The sequence below is a fragment of the Humulus lupulus genome, chromosome 6, assembly GCF_963169125.1.
Source record: "Humulus lupulus chromosome 6, drHumLupu1.1, whole genome shotgun sequence".
NCBI lineage: Eukaryota > Viridiplantae > Streptophyta > Magnoliopsida > Rosales > Cannabaceae > Humulus > Humulus lupulus.
Window position 1 is genome coordinate 216,227,883 of NC_084798.1, and position 16,990 is coordinate 216,244,872.

Here is a 16,990-nt window from a genome sequence, read left to right on the forward strand (position 1 = left end):
CACTTATTTATGAACGACTTAGTACATTATATTATTTTTATTTATTACTACGCTTATGGATGACTTAGTACATTTTATTATTTTCATTGTACACTTTTTCTTTGTCAACATTTTGATTTAATGAATTTTTCATATTTTTACGAGGCTTTCATGGGTGATGATAAAAAATAGTTATTTTTATTCATATTAATATTAGTTTTATTAATCAATTTATTTTATATTTATATAGGTTAATAATTTTTTTTAACAAATTTTATTAATATAAAGAAAATAAAAGTGAAAAATTTGTTTTGCTAAAAATATTAAAATATATATTTCATAAATATATATGAAATTAGAAAAGTTATAAAGAATAAATATGATTTATGTTTATTAAGTTATAAAAGAAATTAGAAAAGTTATAAAGAATAAATATGATTTATGTTTGTTAAGTTATAAAAGAAATTAGAAAATTAAAAGAAGGTAGTGTATTAGGCGGGACTCTGAAACTGTTGGGCGGCAGAATTAAAATCAAAAATTGAGTTTTTTTGTCACTCTCTCTTGAGTTATCTTCACTCCCATTTCACTCACAACTGCACCCTCTCGCCATCTCTATCTCATCTCAATCTTATCCCTCATTCCATTTCATTCTTCTCTCTGCAGGTTTACTGTCGCTGGTGGGGGTTCCGTGGGGCTAGCGCGGCCTCGTTGGGGCTGGACGACGCAGCGGCCTGGGACTACTCGATAAAGCTTGCAGGTAAAATCTCACTCTGCACTGTCTCTTCAAATTCCAGGTGTTGTGTGCTATCTAGATTTTATTCTATTCATATTTGTTTATATATATATATATATATATAAACATACATACGTTTGGTCATATGGGTTATCCTTTATTTTATTTTTTTGCAGCAGGGTTACCCAATTTGTTTTGATGGTGTGAAATCTTTCATTCCACAAGCTTGATCTCTTCACTCTCTTAAGTAAGTAATGACCCTATTCATGGAACAACTTTATGGTTTTTATTATATGATTTTCTTCTAGATTGTATTTTTATAATGTAATAATTGCAAATGAAAATATAGTTTTTTGTCTACTGATTACGCAGATTTGAGGGTATAGATATTCCATACCTAGGTGCAGTAAATTTCTTGATTAATATAAATTTAGACCCAAATATGCATTGTTATTGTTATGTAGAAAAGCATTTGTGTTGTTCTTATTGATTCACTGTTGGTTGCATTAATAAGTTATGCATATTGGTGGGTCAATGGAAGATATATTTTAGTTTATTGTTGTGTCCATGGTTATGTTCCTATTATGAATGAATTGCTCGTTTTCTCTCAGCTTTAACTTCCTTAATAATTATTCAGCAATAGTTCTTATGTTTCAGGTGATTGATTTTGAAGCATCCAAAATGTTGTTTTTGGTTTTAAATTTTCTTTTCTTTCATTTTTATGTCAGGAAAGGTTGGATTTGTGGATATTCTAATGAGAGGTGATAATGGCCATACCTTTTTTAATCCAATGATTTGATGGTTTGTTCTGTTTTCTTTGACTGTTTCTTTTGTTATATATACTAGCTGTAGGAATAATGATCTACTAGGCGATGTGAAAATGTGGACAAATACATCCTTTAATTCTCAATGCATCCATTATTCTTTTCTATGAAATATATGTTTATCGTTGCTCATGCTTCTTTCCTTTTACTCTTGAATTATGGATTTATCTTGTACCAAGCTCATTTGAGCATGTATGGTCTTCTATGATGTTTTGGAGACTGATTTTTATTTAGATATGGTTCACAACAAGGAAAAATGGCTTTTACTTCAGTTTTTAAGCTTGATTTACTTCGGTTTTCGCTAAAATTCGCAACCGCAGTAGTTCGGAGCGAAGTAAAAACTAACTAAAAACCGAAGTAGAATCCCCACTTTCTACTTCGGTTTTTACATAATAACCGAAGTAGAAAGTGTATATACGCTAGCATCCTGGGCACTTTCTACTTCGGTTTTTAGGGAAAACCGAAGTAAAAGGTGTACTTTCTACTTCGGTTTTATCTAAGAACCGAAGTAAAAGAGCACTTTCTACTTCGGTTCTTAGGTAAAACCGAAGTAGAAAGTACACCTTTTACTTCGGTTTTCCCTAAAAACCGAAGTAGAAAGTGCCCGCCTTTTTGATTTAATATATGTTTCTAATTATTTTTAAATTGATGGTTTCTATTTTTATATATATATATTTTGGCCTAATTTTATTTAATTGATCTAATTAATTTTTTTTTAGCCTAATTATTTTTCAACAATTTAATTATATGATATTACAATTATATATATTTTTACAATTGAAATTGGTTAAGAATTTTTTTTGAATGAAAATATGATAACTTTTATTAATTAAAAATGTTGTACATAAACATATAAAATACAAGTACTTAAGTAAGATAACTAGCCTTAACATTAATACATTTACAAAAGACTAAACTTACAACTAAACAAAAATAGGCTTACTGATAAATGTATGGTATCAATTTGCCTAACCATTCGTGTTGGATTGGCAAGAGGTCTGCAATCTCACAATATTGCGTCTTCCCACCAAACTGTAAAATTAATAAATATAAATTAATTTCATAAATTATCAATAGCAAATAAATTATAAAAAATGAACTTACTTTTTCTTTTAGGGTAGTCATTGCATTTGATGTCCGTACAAGATCTCTAATGTACTTCAAGACATAAAAACCACATTCATGACTTTGTGGTTGTCTTGGACATGTAACATTGAATATCTTTGTGGGATTGCCGAGTAATGCATTGGAAGAAGCTCTATAATATGCACTATTTAAAAAGAAAATTAACAAAAGTTATTAAAATGTAGTAACATGTAATATTTGTTGCATATTAAGAAATATTTTAAAAAATTTAAAACTTACCTCATTATCATTGAATCAATTTCTTCTGGACGTTTGTGTGATTTCAATGGATCTAAGAACACGATTTTTCCTTTTTTCATAGCAATTACCAACATCCAATGTTCCCTAAAATAAGAAGCGTATGTTAACTAAAATAATTAAATTTTTAATATATGACTAATCAAATAAGAAAATTTTACACTATTTCTTACCGTATGTTCCAAGGTATAAAGTAAAGTTGACCAACTCTATCCATGGTCATCAACCAATTCGCCAAGTCAATGGTTGATCGCTCTACATCGTTAACATTATTAATGCTAAGACGTTCAATGTCATAAAACTTGTAATAGACACGCTGATTTGGAAATAGGGACTCCCAAATGCATCTGCAAAATTTTCTTTAGTATTAAATATTTTGAAAAATTTCGGCAGAGTTTCCCCTATAAATAGGACTTCCCAAACCTGTAAACATTCAATGTCTATGAAAATTTTCAACAGATCACAGAGTAGTACTCATAACTGATTCTAAATTCCTATCATTCCAAAGAATTAGTTTAAGAGATACCTTAATCCGAATATCATTGCTGAGCCTCCAATCATATGCAAGGTAGCAACTTGTTCCACATCCTCTGAAGTTAGGAATATTGACTCGCGATTGATGAATGTTGGGTCCACTGGAATGGAGACGACTGAGTTTATTCCCTTAACTCTGCAAAATTCTCTCACCATAAACTGAAGGCTAACATGGATGCGATTCATGATGTGATCGGCAAATGGTTGGCCTTCGGTCAGAGTGTTTTCTGGATTGACGTGAGACCCAGCTGATGACAGATGCGGGCTAGTCATAGGAGGTTTTGACATATCCTTGGATGAACTTTTTGACATAGGAGGTTTCTTTCTTAGAGGACCCTACGCAACATCAAGTAAAAATAATATTAAAATACTGGACCAACAAATATTTTAATAGGTAACAAATTAAAGAATTCGTTTATACCTGGTCAGTCATAATTAAATCTTTTGGCCAAGGAAGGAATGTGTCATAAGTATCTCGAACATAGTGTATCTCCCCAACCATTTTCATACAACTCTTTCAAATCATCAATTAATGGTGCCAAGTAAACATCGATATCATGTCCTGGTTGTTTTGGGCCCGAAATCATTAATGAAAGCATCATGAACTTCATTTTCATCACCAACCAAGGAGGAAGATTGTACATAACCAGGAAGACAGGCCATGAATTATGCCTACTACTAAGAGATCTATGCGGGTTTACTCCATCAGCAGCTAAACCAAGACGAAGATGTCTTGGTTCATTTTTGAATTCTGGATTGATATAATCTACCTTCTTCCAGGCCTGTGAATCTGCAGGATGTCGGAGTTTACCATCTTTCACTCGTCCAGTCTCGTGCCATAGTAAGTTCTTAGAGTATTCTGCACTTCGATATAATCGCTTCAGCCGCGAAATCAAAGGTAAGTACCATAGCACTTTCTGAGGAATAAGTTTCCTAATCTCTTTACTTTTGTTAGGTTTGTACCTTGATAAACCACATTCTGGGCAAGCGTCCATGTCTGCATACTCCTTACGATATAAAATACAATCATTCGGACATGCATGAATCTTCTCATACTTCAACCCTATCAAACTTAATGTTTTCTTTACTTCATATGTAGACTCTGGAAAACAATTTTCTAGCGGCAAAATCTCCTTGAAAGCAGCTAAAAATTGACTGAAACACTTATCACTAACTCCATTTTCTGCTTTTATGTTATAAAATTTAACCATTGTGGGCAATCTTAGTTTATTGCAGCCACTGAACAATTGTTTGTCTGCATCTCTAACCATACTATCAAATTTTTCTGGATTATGAAAAAACTCTTCTTGTGCTTCATCAAGCAATTCTATAGGATGATCATCAAAATCATTACTCTCAAAATCATCTACACCTCGCCTACCTAATGGATATGGGTCATCATTTAATAATTCTCCATGCCAATACCATTTACTATAACTCATATCAAATCCCCGACAAAATACATGATCCTTTATCATGGTAATATTCCCCTTTACTCCATTACCACAATCGATACAAGGACAACGAATTTTTTGTGGATCACTACAATTCTTTAGGCAAAACTCTAAAAATTTGTTAAATCCATCTTGAAATTGTGATGTTTCTCTCCTCTCAAGCATCCATGATTTATCCATACTAATAACAATATTCAATTCCTAATAAGTTAGAAAAAAAAACTTATATTAGGTTCTAGTCTTATAAATTTTTTAAAAAATTCGGCAGAGTATCCTCTGTTTCTATAGCATACCGTAATTTCATAATTACCTATAAAATCAATACAAACAAACACAATAATCAAGCATATATGAATCCATCATTATTAGGTTCTAGTCTTATAAATTTTTTTAAAAATTCGGCAGAGTATCCTATGTTTCTATAGCATACCGTAATTTAAAAATTACCTATAAAACCATTTAAAACAAACACAATAATCAAGCATAGATGAATCTATCATTATTAGGTTCTAGTCTTATAAATTTTTTTAAAAATTCGGCAGAGTATCCTTTGTTTCTATAGCATACCGCAATTTCAAAATTTCCTATAACAACAACACAAACAAACAAAATAATCAAACATAAATCAATCCATCCTTATATCACCACAGCACGCAAATTTCCCAGAGCCTACTTCACTAATTTTCAAACATAACTTTCACTAAATCTAATATGCATGATTACATTAGTCTTATCTTTATATATAAATCTTATAGTAATATAAATACAAAAAATAACTAACCTTCAATATTAATCTTCAATGCACCCGAAATGAACAACAAAGTTCACCATTCAATCAACGACCCTACTAAAACATTACATAATTAGTAAACTACATAATTAATTATCAAATCAATAAATAAAAATAATCAAACTAGTTAATGAAACTAATGAACAACACTTTGATCATCTTCAAGCTATTTATTTTTTTTCAAATATTTAAAAAATAAATTTATCTATTGTCAAAATTTCTAAAATTAACTAATATGCATATATATTTATAATAAACCTAATTTTTATCACATTATTTAAACTAACAAAATAAACAAATAATTATAAAAATTAATAAAATATTAATTATATTAATTTTAAATTCGGAATAATAAAAAAAATTAAAAAAAACATAGAAAATTAAAAAATTATCATCAAAACTACATTTTAGTAATCTATACTTGTTTTGAAGCTCAAAATCCCCTTGCAATGTCAAAAATCCGGTCAAAATCCGGCAAGAAACACCACTTTCAAATGGAGAAAAAACCCACGGCCAAATCCTTTTTTTCTCTAAAAAACAAAAAAAAAAAAGATTTTTGGACTATATTTCGGTTTATAGGGTAGAAATGTTGCAAGAAATAAAGAAAAAACAAAAAAAAAAGGTTTGGAGAATCAAAATGGGTGTTGGCTCACGGTGGTTAATGGAGGTTTTGGGGATTTTTTTTTGCACAGAGGGTAGAGAGGTTTTGAGAAGATGACCGTTCGGGTCTAGGGAAGGGATTATAAAGGACTTTTAACTTCGGTTTTTGGTAAAAACCGAAGTAGAAAGTCCACTTTCCACTTCGGTTTTTACCAAAAAAACCGAAGTTAAAGGTCCATAAGTCATACCCCTTATGCACTTTTAACTTCGGTTTTTTGGTAAAAACCGAAGTGGAAGGTACACTATCTACTTCGGTTTTTACCTAAAAACCGAAGTTAAAAGTGCACAAGGGCCGCGTTTGGTTTGGCCAGTTTTTTGCATTTTTACTATCTCTAAACGTAATATAAGGGCTTGTGCAAACAAACACGGCCCTCTCCACTATGAATTTTTCACTTCGTTTTTTTAAAAAAGCGAAGTAGTAAGTAATTTTTTTTAGAGCACCAATTTGAAAAGCGAAGTAAAAGAGTTTGAAAAGGTTTTTACTTCGTTTTTTTTGTATGCTCACTATAAAAACTGAAGTAAAAACCTATATTTCTAGTAGTGGTTAAACTTTAGTTTTTGACATTACTATTGTTGTTGTTTTGAATGGTTTATCATTTTTTTTGTGTGAGAAGGAAGACTGAAGAGTTTTTGTACCTGATTTTGGGTCTTAGGCAATTATACAATCTATATATATATATAGTCGATATCCTCATTTACTCTTTTCCCTAGCTGCACATTTTGTTATATTATCCCTAAATAAATAAAAACAAAAGAACAAAAAAAATATAGAGAATAAATCAGCCTTCAAGCTTGTCATATATGTAGTTTGGTATTCATATATAATATCATAATTAGTTATATATAAGAATTAGTTATGTGTGTTATTATATTGTAATTGAAAAATGAAGGATAACCCTCACAGTCGCAATCACTTTGTTAAAGCTTTCTTATTTATTCATTTCTTGGGCAGCGCAAAGAAAAGTTGAAGAAAACTTGATTTGAGATATGGTAGGGCACTTATTGGACATGTGATTGAAATATGGAATATTATTTATATTTATTATCACTCTAGCTACAACATATATAATATATAGATAGTTGGTGGTGACTCTTCTACATGCACATAAATATTATAAAGATTGTAAGTATAAATATATGTATATATATTTATATTAGTTTTTTGTCAAAATGTAATCCATCTTTGCATTTTGAAAATAGCATAAACTAAGTTATGATGTAGTTTTTTATGTATTTTAGGTGGACAAGCTAAGCATTTGACTCAACCCAAGGCTGAGAAGAAAGAGTAAGATGAGCATTTGGTTTTTCTCTTCTTTGCATTATTATTTAATTATTTAATTCAGATTTGACTCACTTTCATTATATTATAACATTGTAAATGTGTGTATGTGCTGAGACAGACTTCAAAGAAACTATTTTGCAACAGTTTGCAAGAGGTATGCCTCTAACTTTTATTTTAATACTATGCAAATGTTAGAGGAGTTTGAATATCTTAAATATTCATCCATAGTGAAGTAGGTTTTGAGATTGTTACTGCGTGCTGCGGTAATAACGGAAGGTTAAGAACTTGTGTGTTTTAGTGAAAGTAGGATCTAAGAAATTTGTGTGCTGCGGAGATAAGAAAGAAAACTTTTGTGTTGTTTGAATTGATGTAGACTTGTCTATGATCATCCTATAATTGAATTGTGTTTGTTTGATTATAACATATACTTGTATGAATGTACATATACTTGTAGGATATATATTTATATATTTACTCGATGATTTCTTTTTCTTCACCAGAACTACTATCTCAATTTGTGTTTATTTTAATTGAAGCATAGCTTTGTGTTTCATTGTAGTCTAATAGTTTGATCATTTTCTTACTTAAATAATATCTAAGTTATTTTTTTCTTCCAAACTGTGATTGTTTTTACCATGTTCGATGGCCTTAGTTAAAACAATGTATTCTTTAAACAATTGAAAATTTTCTAAAATGGATTGATTATCACTTTGTTAAAAATCTTGCGTTTGCATAGAATTCATAATTATATGGCTATTTATTAAAAGAAATATATATGCTTGACCAAAAGAAATTATGATTTTATATTTAGCGTAGACTTTCAAATGTGAATTAGATTTATAAATTTGGATTAGGCTTATTCACAACTCGTGTTACTTTAACAACTTTGTTTGGTATGCTCGTTGTGTTACTTTAATAACATTAACAAATGTCACCTGGTATGCTTGTGTTATATATTAATGATCTATTATATTTATGTTCTTGGTGCTCTTATTTATAACTATATTATCTTTTCTTTTCTTGCTAAGTACTATGGACTTAGAATCTTATGCATATTACCTACACAGTGCATGTCTTTATATGTGTATATATGTATATTAATTTCTCGATGTTTATTGTATACTTGCTAATGTGGTATGAATGATTGATAATTTGGTTTATTAATGTCTGTGATTTCATAAACTTACTAGCTTGAGCACATTTAAATTGAGACTGACAGGTATGCATTCATTAGTTTAAAGAATTAAGACTAACTACTTAAGCCATGAGGCTATCCAATTTGATAAGAAAAATATAACTTTTATATAAATTATTTTTGTGACTGAAAACCACAATCATCCTTTTTATTTATTCTGCAACCTCAAGTTCTCTATTTATTTTAGTTTTGGTTTAACTTTAATGGTGTTTATTCTGTATTGTAGGCTAAAACTCTACTTGGATATTTAAGAGAACCAAGGCAACACGAAATTCTTCGTCAAGTTGTTGGTTATTATTTTCTTTCTTGTTTGTAAGAATTATGTATAGTGAGGATTTGATGTATTATTTACATCGAGAATAATGAATTTTTATTGAGAATTATAATGAATTTTCATTGACTTATTTAGTCTCATGGGGATTTGATGTATTATTTACATTTCAATTGTATGAATAAATGTTGTATGTATATGAATTTTTATTATGATAAATGTAATTTTTTTACAAATTATGGTAATAATAATTAATTATGTGAGTAATTTTTTTATTTAAATTTATATCAAACTTCACTTGTTAAAAATATAATTAAAAGTTTTAAAAAAATATATATCGAAAAATTATTATATATATATATTCAATGTTATGGCGACACTTATTAATTGTCGGCGTTGCTAGCAACGACGACACCTATTAACTGTCGACATTGTCAGCAATGGCGACACCTATTAACTGTCGGCATTGCCAGCAACGGCGACACGTATTAACTGTCGGCGTTGCTAGCAACGACGACACGTATTAACTGTCGGCGTAGCCAGCAATGACGACACCTATTAATTGTCGGCATAGCCAACAATGACGACACATATTAACTGTCGGCGTAACTAGCAACGACGACACTTATTAACTGTCGGCGTAGCTACACTACGCCGGCATAGGCAAATACGACAGTTAGTCGATTGTCGTCATTGCTCAATAGCGACAGTTAAAAACTGTCGGGAAATCCCATTTTTGTAGTAGTGAATGAATCCGAAGACAGTCTCTTGGAAGAATGGCACAGATTGTTGTTCATGGGATGGAGTGTCATGTGATCATATTTCGGGTCATGTAATTGGCCTCGACCTCAGTTCTAGCGGTCTTCAAGGCCTTCTTCACTCCAACAGCACCCTTTTTTCACTTCCCCATCTCCAAACTTTAATCCTTGACTTCAATAATTTCTCTTGCTCTCCAATTCCTCCTGAAATTGGCAGTTTTGCCAACATGAAAACGCTTAGACTCTCTTTTGCCAACTTTTCTGGTTATGTCCCTGAAGAAATTTCTCACCTCTCTAAACTTTCTCATCTCACCATTTATGGTTGTTTTGGTGATTGTCATTTTTTTATGGGGCCATTTGTCTTGAAAAAAATGCTTCAAAACTTCACCAATCTCATGGAACTTACTATGAATAACATCGACATGTCTGATGTTGAACTAGCTAGTTCTTTCATGAATGGTCTTCTTCCTTGACGACTCTAGATCTCTATCAGTGTGGATTGCGAGGGAAATTCCCAGAAAATGTCTTTCGCTTACCAAATCTTCAGAAGTTGAGCTTAGGATTCAATCCATATTTACCTTTTAGTGGTAATCTTACTGGTTCTCTGCCTATGTTTAATTGGAGTAGTCCACTCAGGTACTTAGATCTTTCTGACACAAAAATCTCTATTGATTTACCTTACATGTGTTCAAGTGCCAAGTCTTTGCAGCTTTCAAATTGTAGTTTTAAAGGATCATCAAATAGTGCAATGTTGACTAACCTCACCCAATTAGTAGAACTCATTTTCTTAGGCATCAATAGCAACAATCATGGAGGTCAAATTCCATTGTTTTTTCTCAATTTTCAGCAGTTGACCTATTTGTATCTTTCTGGCAACAATTTTGTTGGTAAGATTCCCGAATTTCCAAAAGCAAATTCCTTACAAAGCCCACTACAATTGAATTTAGAGGACCTCATCATATCTGATAACTTGCTTGATGAATCAATACCTTCCTGGATATATTCTCTTCCATATTTAAAGTATTTGCGGCTGAACAATAATAAGCTTATTGGCCCAATTAAAGAATTTCATTCTAAATCTCTTGCAGAGCTCAAGTTGGGTTCTAATAAACTACACGGCCAAATTCCAAACCCAATATTTCAACAGAAAAACCTACAAGAGCTAAATCTCTCACACAATAATTTGGATGGTGTTTTAGAGTTAAACAAGTTTTCAATGTTGAAAAATCTTCAGAGTCTTGACCTTTCTTTTAACAATTTCACTATCTCCACAAATAAATACACCAACAATGATTCATTTCCTCAACTTTATGATTTCGGTTTGGCTTTATGCAACATTAGAGAATTTCGATATTTTTTTAAAAACATGAAAAGCTTACACACACTACAACTTTCCCACAATCAAATTCAGGGTAGGATTCTAGAATGGTTGTGGAACGAGGGAACATGTTCGTTGTCTGTACTGAACATTTCCCACAACTTCTTAACAAGTGTACAGACAATTCCATGTAAAAGCTTAGTCTATGTAGATCTTCGCTCTAACATGATTGAAGGGCCTCTTCCTACTGTTCCACCTTCAGTGACTATTTTTTTCATCTCAAACAATGCTCTATCTGGAGAGATACCTTCTACATATTGTAATTTGAGTGAGTTGGAAATCCTTGATGTCTCGAATAACAGTATTCATGGAAAAATTCCTTCATGTCTTGGAAATAAGTTCTCTCTCTGTTTTAGATTTGCATACGAATAATCTTAGTGGAGACATCCCTCATGACATGTTTGAAAAGTTAACTAAGTTAAGGAGTTTGTACCTTAGTAACAATCATCTAGATGGATCCCTGCCTCGTTCTCTGCGTAGTTGCCAAAGCTTAGAAGTTTTAGATATGGGAAATAACAAGATAAACGATACCTTCCCTCATTGGTTGGAAGATCTTCCAATGCTTCGAGTTCTTGTTTTGAAATCCAATTGATTCCATGGTTTCATAAGGCCACCTAAGGTTGAACATCCCTTTCAGAAGTTGCAAATCATGGATCTCTCTAACAATGAATTCTATGGTCTCTTACCAACAAAGCATTTCGAGAGTTTCACGTCTATGATGGATGGACACTCCACTAGAAACTTGACACACATTGGTGACAGCTACTACCAAGATTCAATCATTTTGGTAGTGAAAGGCAACGAACTTGTACTGGAAAAAGTCATAAGTATCTTCGTAGCAATTGATTTCTCGAGAAATAATTTTGAAGGAGAGATTCCAGGGTCGATTGGAGAGCTGAAATCACTTAAAGGGCTCAACTTTTCTCGAAATAAGCTCCAGGGATCCATTCCAGTGGAGCTGACAAAACTAAGTAATCTTGAATGGTTAGATCTCTCTTCAAATGGGCTTGGGGAGTTATTCCTTCTAAAATGGCGGTTCTGACACAACTGTCGAACTTAAACCTTTCGCACAACAAATTAGTGGGAGCAATACCTCGTGGAAACCAATTCGATACATTCAACAAAAATTCATATAGTGGGAACTTGGAACTATGTGGACCTCCAGTGTCTAAATCATGCACCAGTGGAGAGACACAACCAGATGGAGTATTCGATTGGAAGATTGTGATGATGGGATATGGATGTGGAATAATACTCGGAATATCTGTGGGTTACATGGTGCTTTACAGTAGATGGTTTGATTATTGGCTAATTAAAAAAGTTAGAGAAAGAAGAAGAAGAATGAGCTAGAATAGAAAACAAGAAAACTGATCATGACTTTCGGTAAGTTTTGGTAACAAATTAAGATTCAGTTCAAATTAATTACTTTTATTTATTATATTTTAGGGTAGGTAACCATTTGTTTTTATATAAAGTATCATTTCAGTAACATGTGTTTAAAATAATGCTGATTTGGTACTTTGGATTTTGAAATCGTACATATTTTGTACCCTAAACTCTAATTCAATTAATAATTTTTTTACCAATTTAATCAAATTTCTCTCACTCAATTATATAAGTTCTAAATTCAAATTTAATTTCTTAATTACAGTATTCTAGGGTACCAAATATGTATGATTTTAAAATACATGGAATAATATGAGCATTGTTGAGAAAAAATGATACAAAAATGATACTTTGTAAAAACACATGGTACCAAATGAGTAAATTTTTAATTTTTTTATTCAAAATTGATTGACCCACTAATTCATTGTTTTTTTTTATGTTTGTATGTACTACTATGCTATACTGAAGGATGGAACAGTGTTGATGAGGTTTGATTATTTCTACAACAGGCTCCTGATCTGCCTAAACTCTTCCCACCTCATTCTCTTGTTCACTAAGTCTTGTTTTCCTATATATATGAATTCCATGAAGGTGAAAATGAAAGAACAATTTGTTTCTTTTTTCTAATTTATTTGTGTTAGTTAGGAATGTTAAGTCTAATATTTAGATTTTGAGTTGTACCAATTGAAATATCAATCTTATGTATTTGGTTTATGAAGCTGCACCAATTAATGTCAATGACTTATCTGTTTTTATGAGTAGGTGTAATCTTTTTAGAGTATCTTATTACAGTTTCCTTTACTCCAAATGACTTATATCATCTGCATGTGCCACAGTTAAAATTGACTGGATGTCCATTATTAATATATGTATGTATCTAGAGAAATTTGTGAAAATTCTCTCTTTTTTTTTAAGTAATTTTGTACTCAGGTCTACTTTTAATAATTTTTGCAAAAGAGCCTCTGTCTAAAATTCGACCCGTTGTCTAAATTTTTCGACTAATTATGTGATGTCATTTTGCAAAGAATTATTAAAACTAGTCTAAAGTGCAAAATGACTTTAAAAAATACATCATTTTGCCAAGAAACCCTACAATCTATTGTGTTATTAAAAAAAACTAAAGCAAATAAGGAAACTGTTACTAGTAATAAGTGTAGAATATTTTCTTAGGAGAAGAGAAGAGGTGAGAAATGAGAAGCAAAACAGAGCAACCTCTAACAAGAGTAAAACAGAAAGAGAGCTTGACCACCATTTAACTAGGTCTCAAGTTCTTGGTTTTGAGATTTTGTCCAGTGGTAGAGTTCAATCTTTTAAACTTGTTGGAGATTTAGAAGAGTAATCTATTTTTATGAGATGAATTGCTTCCCAATATGGGATTTTCTGTAAAAAAAATAATAATTTAATGTATACATTATAGTTGTATGGCCAAAACAAGAAAAAGAAAAGGTAACCAGTATTTTAGATGAGTTTCCATAAGTTAATATTGTTCAAAAACTTGAAGGAGTTCATCTTCAAAACGGTTAACAAAGTATAAGCCTTATGATATTTCAACTTTATTTCACACTCAATAAGAGCTCATAGCTAGAAACTGTCGAGAGAGAAAAAAAATAGCAGTCTTTTTCATCTCTTTGTCCTTGTTAATCATACTATGCACACTTATCTTTTGAAAAGAAAATTCAGAGAAAAGATCTATCGAAATGTCTAAGACTATTAGAAGAAAAAAAGCACAAACCACCTCTTTCATGCTTCAATCCAATAACCATAGAGACCTTTATTTCCCTATTAATGTTAGCCAGAATAGTTCAGAAATTTCAAAGTGTGGATGATATTATTCATCAAACAAAAACAGCATGTATGTATATATATATATATATATATATATATATACCTATTATGGAGGATTATTAGAGAAAATGAATGAAGTAAAAGAAAGGGTTTCTCGTGTGTAAAGTAAATAATGAGGAATACAAGGTATTTATAGGCTTTAGAGCCTAAAACATAGAACAGTTGAATTAGTTAATAAATTGGTTACTAATCAGCAGCAGTAAAAACAGAATAAGTTACTAACTAAACTAACTAATTAACTAAATCTAATCTTAAGAGTCCCCCTCAAGATGGAGACTTGGATTGTAGAGTTTGATTACACCCACCTTGGAGATGAGATCATTGAAGTATGTGGGAAACAAAAGCTTTAGTAAGAGCATTTGGGATATTGTTCTTAAAGCTGACATGAATGAGTTTGAGTGAGCGACTGCTGACTTTATCACGAACAAGGTGGCAGCCTATTTCGATATGTTTGGTGCGCTCATGGAAGGTTGGGTATCTGAGATATGGATGGCGGCACTATTATCACTATACAAAAGGGCTGGCCGGTTGTGAGAAATACCAAAGTCTTTAAGTAGGCTTGTAACGAAGTGATTTTGCATGTTGCGTTTGTCATAGTTGAAACAATTCGTTACATTTTTCACTTCGAGGAAATGAGGCTATCTCCAAGAAAGACACAATAGTCAGAGATGGATCGTATAGTGTCGACACAACTTGCCCAATCAGAATCAACAACACTTGGAATTGTACATCGATGTTGGAAAGGCTTGTTTTTGCATATGCTTGAATATGGGGAACAAATATGAATGGGAAAAAAAGACCCTGCCCTAGAGTTCCTTTTAGAAATTGGAGAATACATTGATAGTAGTAAACTATAAAAGAAATTGACAGTAGTAAGTTACACATAATTTTTTTTTAAAAAAACATGGTAAAAAAAGATGAGGAAAATAAACCCATAAAAAACACCATAAAAAAGTAAAAAAAAATCATAAAAAATGCTCAAAGTTGAAAACCCCATATAAAAGTCATATTTAATGTAATTTCCTCTAAAACGTTGTATTGAAGTGAGAAGAAAACCCAAGATTTATATACTAAAGTATAACTGACAGTTATTTATTGTTAAGAGATTCCAAGTGGTTCCACTTCCGTAATCAAAAAAGAAAAAAAGAGAAACTGGATTTAAAGTTACCTCAACAACAGCGCTCTGTTTCGCAGTAAGAGAACGAGAGACCTTCTTTGCCACCTTGCCCGTCTTTGAATCAAGCAACGACAGTATCTTTACAACTCTAGCCACCTCCTTCACGTGGTGTATGTGAAACTCCAACTGCTCATTCCAGTTACAAATAAATCTCAAGTAACAGAAAAAGAAAAATGAATAGTGATGAGCAAGCACAATACACACCTGAGAACCAACTAATATCGGAGTTGTAACATCCAAAATAAGAACCTTCACTTCTAAATGTTTTGCTACAAAAATTGGAAAATCAGGGTGACATAGCACCCCACCAGCCATCACATTGCTTCCGTCAATGCCTTGAAGACTGACTGCAACATTGTCTCCAGCTCTTGCAATCGAGCAAGCCTGAGAATCTACAGATTAAAATCAATCAGGCTCAGCTGCACAAATGGACATAGCAAAATTGCACAAATCTCCTGCTCTCCCTGGTAATCTGAATTTAAATTTCTAGAATCTTGGAAGATACAATAACAGAACAAGCACATTTAAGATAGGAGATCATACAGGTTAACAAACAGCTGTAAATGCATATACACGACAAGATTCCCAAGTATGAAACATCTGACAATTTGGTTGTCCTTGATACCTGCATATTAAACACAGGAGCAAAAAACAAAATTCTCAGAAAGCTCTTTCATGACCATAAGAATATTATTAACCTCTTCTTATGCAAGCAAATATCAACTAAATTAAGGTATAGATTCTCCTCTCTTTTTTTTCTCTTTCTTTTTCCTATGAGAACTTGCACTCAAGCCCTGGATGACCCATATGGGTTAGTGGTTCTTAGCAACCACACGTCCTAGAGGCTAACATGCTTGACTAAAGATAGAATGTTAGCATCCCTAATTCTAAATTCTACCGTCCACCATATTTTCACTCAAATTGGTATACCACTTGAAACTTGGTTCAGTCTGATTAGACATAAGTGCTTAATCCTAAGTAGAGAAGACAATGCTCCTATAAAATAAGTTCAGAGACTCCAAGTAGGCATACTCACCAGGAAGAGAAACGTGCATCAGATGGAGCCGCAACCAAATTTTGATTTTCCATAACACTCAGTGGAATCACCATTGTTGTGACTTGGAACCAGAGAGAGAAAAACTTGATGCAGGGTTTAGAGGTTACCAGTCGGTTCTTGTGTCTTGGAACCACCATTGTTGCTGTAAGAAGTTCTTCTGAATAGTGCAAATCTGAGCCATCTCTGAAGCAAGCTCAAACGAGGAAGTAGCCCTTGTTCTTGGGGTGAACCTAGATAAAATTCTGGTGTGATCTCCCCTTTGTTTCTCCTCTTTGTTCTGACTT

The 16,990-nt window shown here is 32.0% G+C and overlaps 2 protein-coding genes and 3 long non-coding RNA genes across 8 annotated transcripts; 4 read left to right on the plus strand and 1 right to left on the minus strand.

Annotated features, from left to right (window-relative positions):
• The first annotated feature begins 589 nt into the window (after positions 1–589).
• Positions 590–1,643, plus strand: LOC133783255 (uncharacterized). The gene is made up of 3 exons (XR_009870846.1): positions 590–736; positions 889–959; positions 1,441–1,643. It is a non-coding gene; the product is annotated as an uncharacterized LOC133783255 (long non-coding RNA).
• Positions 1,644–2,376: 733 nt separating this feature from the next.
• On the minus strand, positions 2,377–16,986 carry LOC133783251 (uncharacterized). Of its 4 annotated transcripts, none has more exons than XM_062222805.1 (11): positions 16,686–16,986; positions 16,193–16,274; positions 15,854–16,041; positions 15,641–15,775; positions 5,689–5,751; positions 3,875–4,460; positions 3,446–3,789; positions 3,093–3,266; positions 2,902–3,006; positions 2,641–2,806; positions 2,377–2,568 (listed from the first exon to the last, which is right to left on the minus strand). In XM_062222805.1, the coding sequence occupies exons 6-11, from the start codon at positions 3,959–3,961 to the stop codon at positions 2,476–2,478; spliced, it is 969 nt and encodes a 322-aa protein (XP_062078789.1). In that variant the 5' UTR covers positions 3,962–4,460; positions 5,689–5,751; positions 15,641–15,775; positions 15,854–16,041; positions 16,193–16,274; positions 16,686–16,986; the 3' UTR covers positions 2,377–2,475. The 4 variants fall into 4 exon arrangements, with proteins under 4 accessions (XP_062078789.1, XP_062078788.1, XP_062078786.1 ...); XM_062222804.1 differs by having other exon boundaries at positions 3,875–5,108; XM_062222802.1 differs by lacking the exons at positions 2,377–2,568; positions 2,641–2,806; positions 2,902–3,006; positions 3,093–3,266 and having other exon boundaries at positions 3,665–3,789; positions 3,875–5,108.
• LOC133783253 (uncharacterized) lies at positions 7,142–9,330 on the plus strand. The gene is made up of 2 exons (XR_009870844.1): positions 7,142–7,793; positions 9,061–9,330. It is a non-coding gene; the product is annotated as an uncharacterized LOC133783253 (long non-coding RNA).
• LOC133786044 (receptor-like protein 50) lies at positions 9,854–11,833 on the plus strand. Its single transcript, XM_062225259.1, has 3 exons — positions 9,854–10,193; positions 10,346–11,500; positions 11,598–11,833. Exons 1-3 carry the CDS (start codon positions 9,854–9,856, stop codon positions 11,831–11,833), a joined length of 1,731 nt encoding a protein of 576 aa, XP_062081243.1.
• Positions 12,453–13,166, plus strand: LOC133783254 (uncharacterized). Its single transcript, XR_009870845.1, has 2 exons — positions 12,453–12,624; positions 13,096–13,166. It is a non-coding gene; the product is annotated as an uncharacterized LOC133783254 (long non-coding RNA).
• Positions 16,987–16,990: the final 4 nt, after the last annotated feature.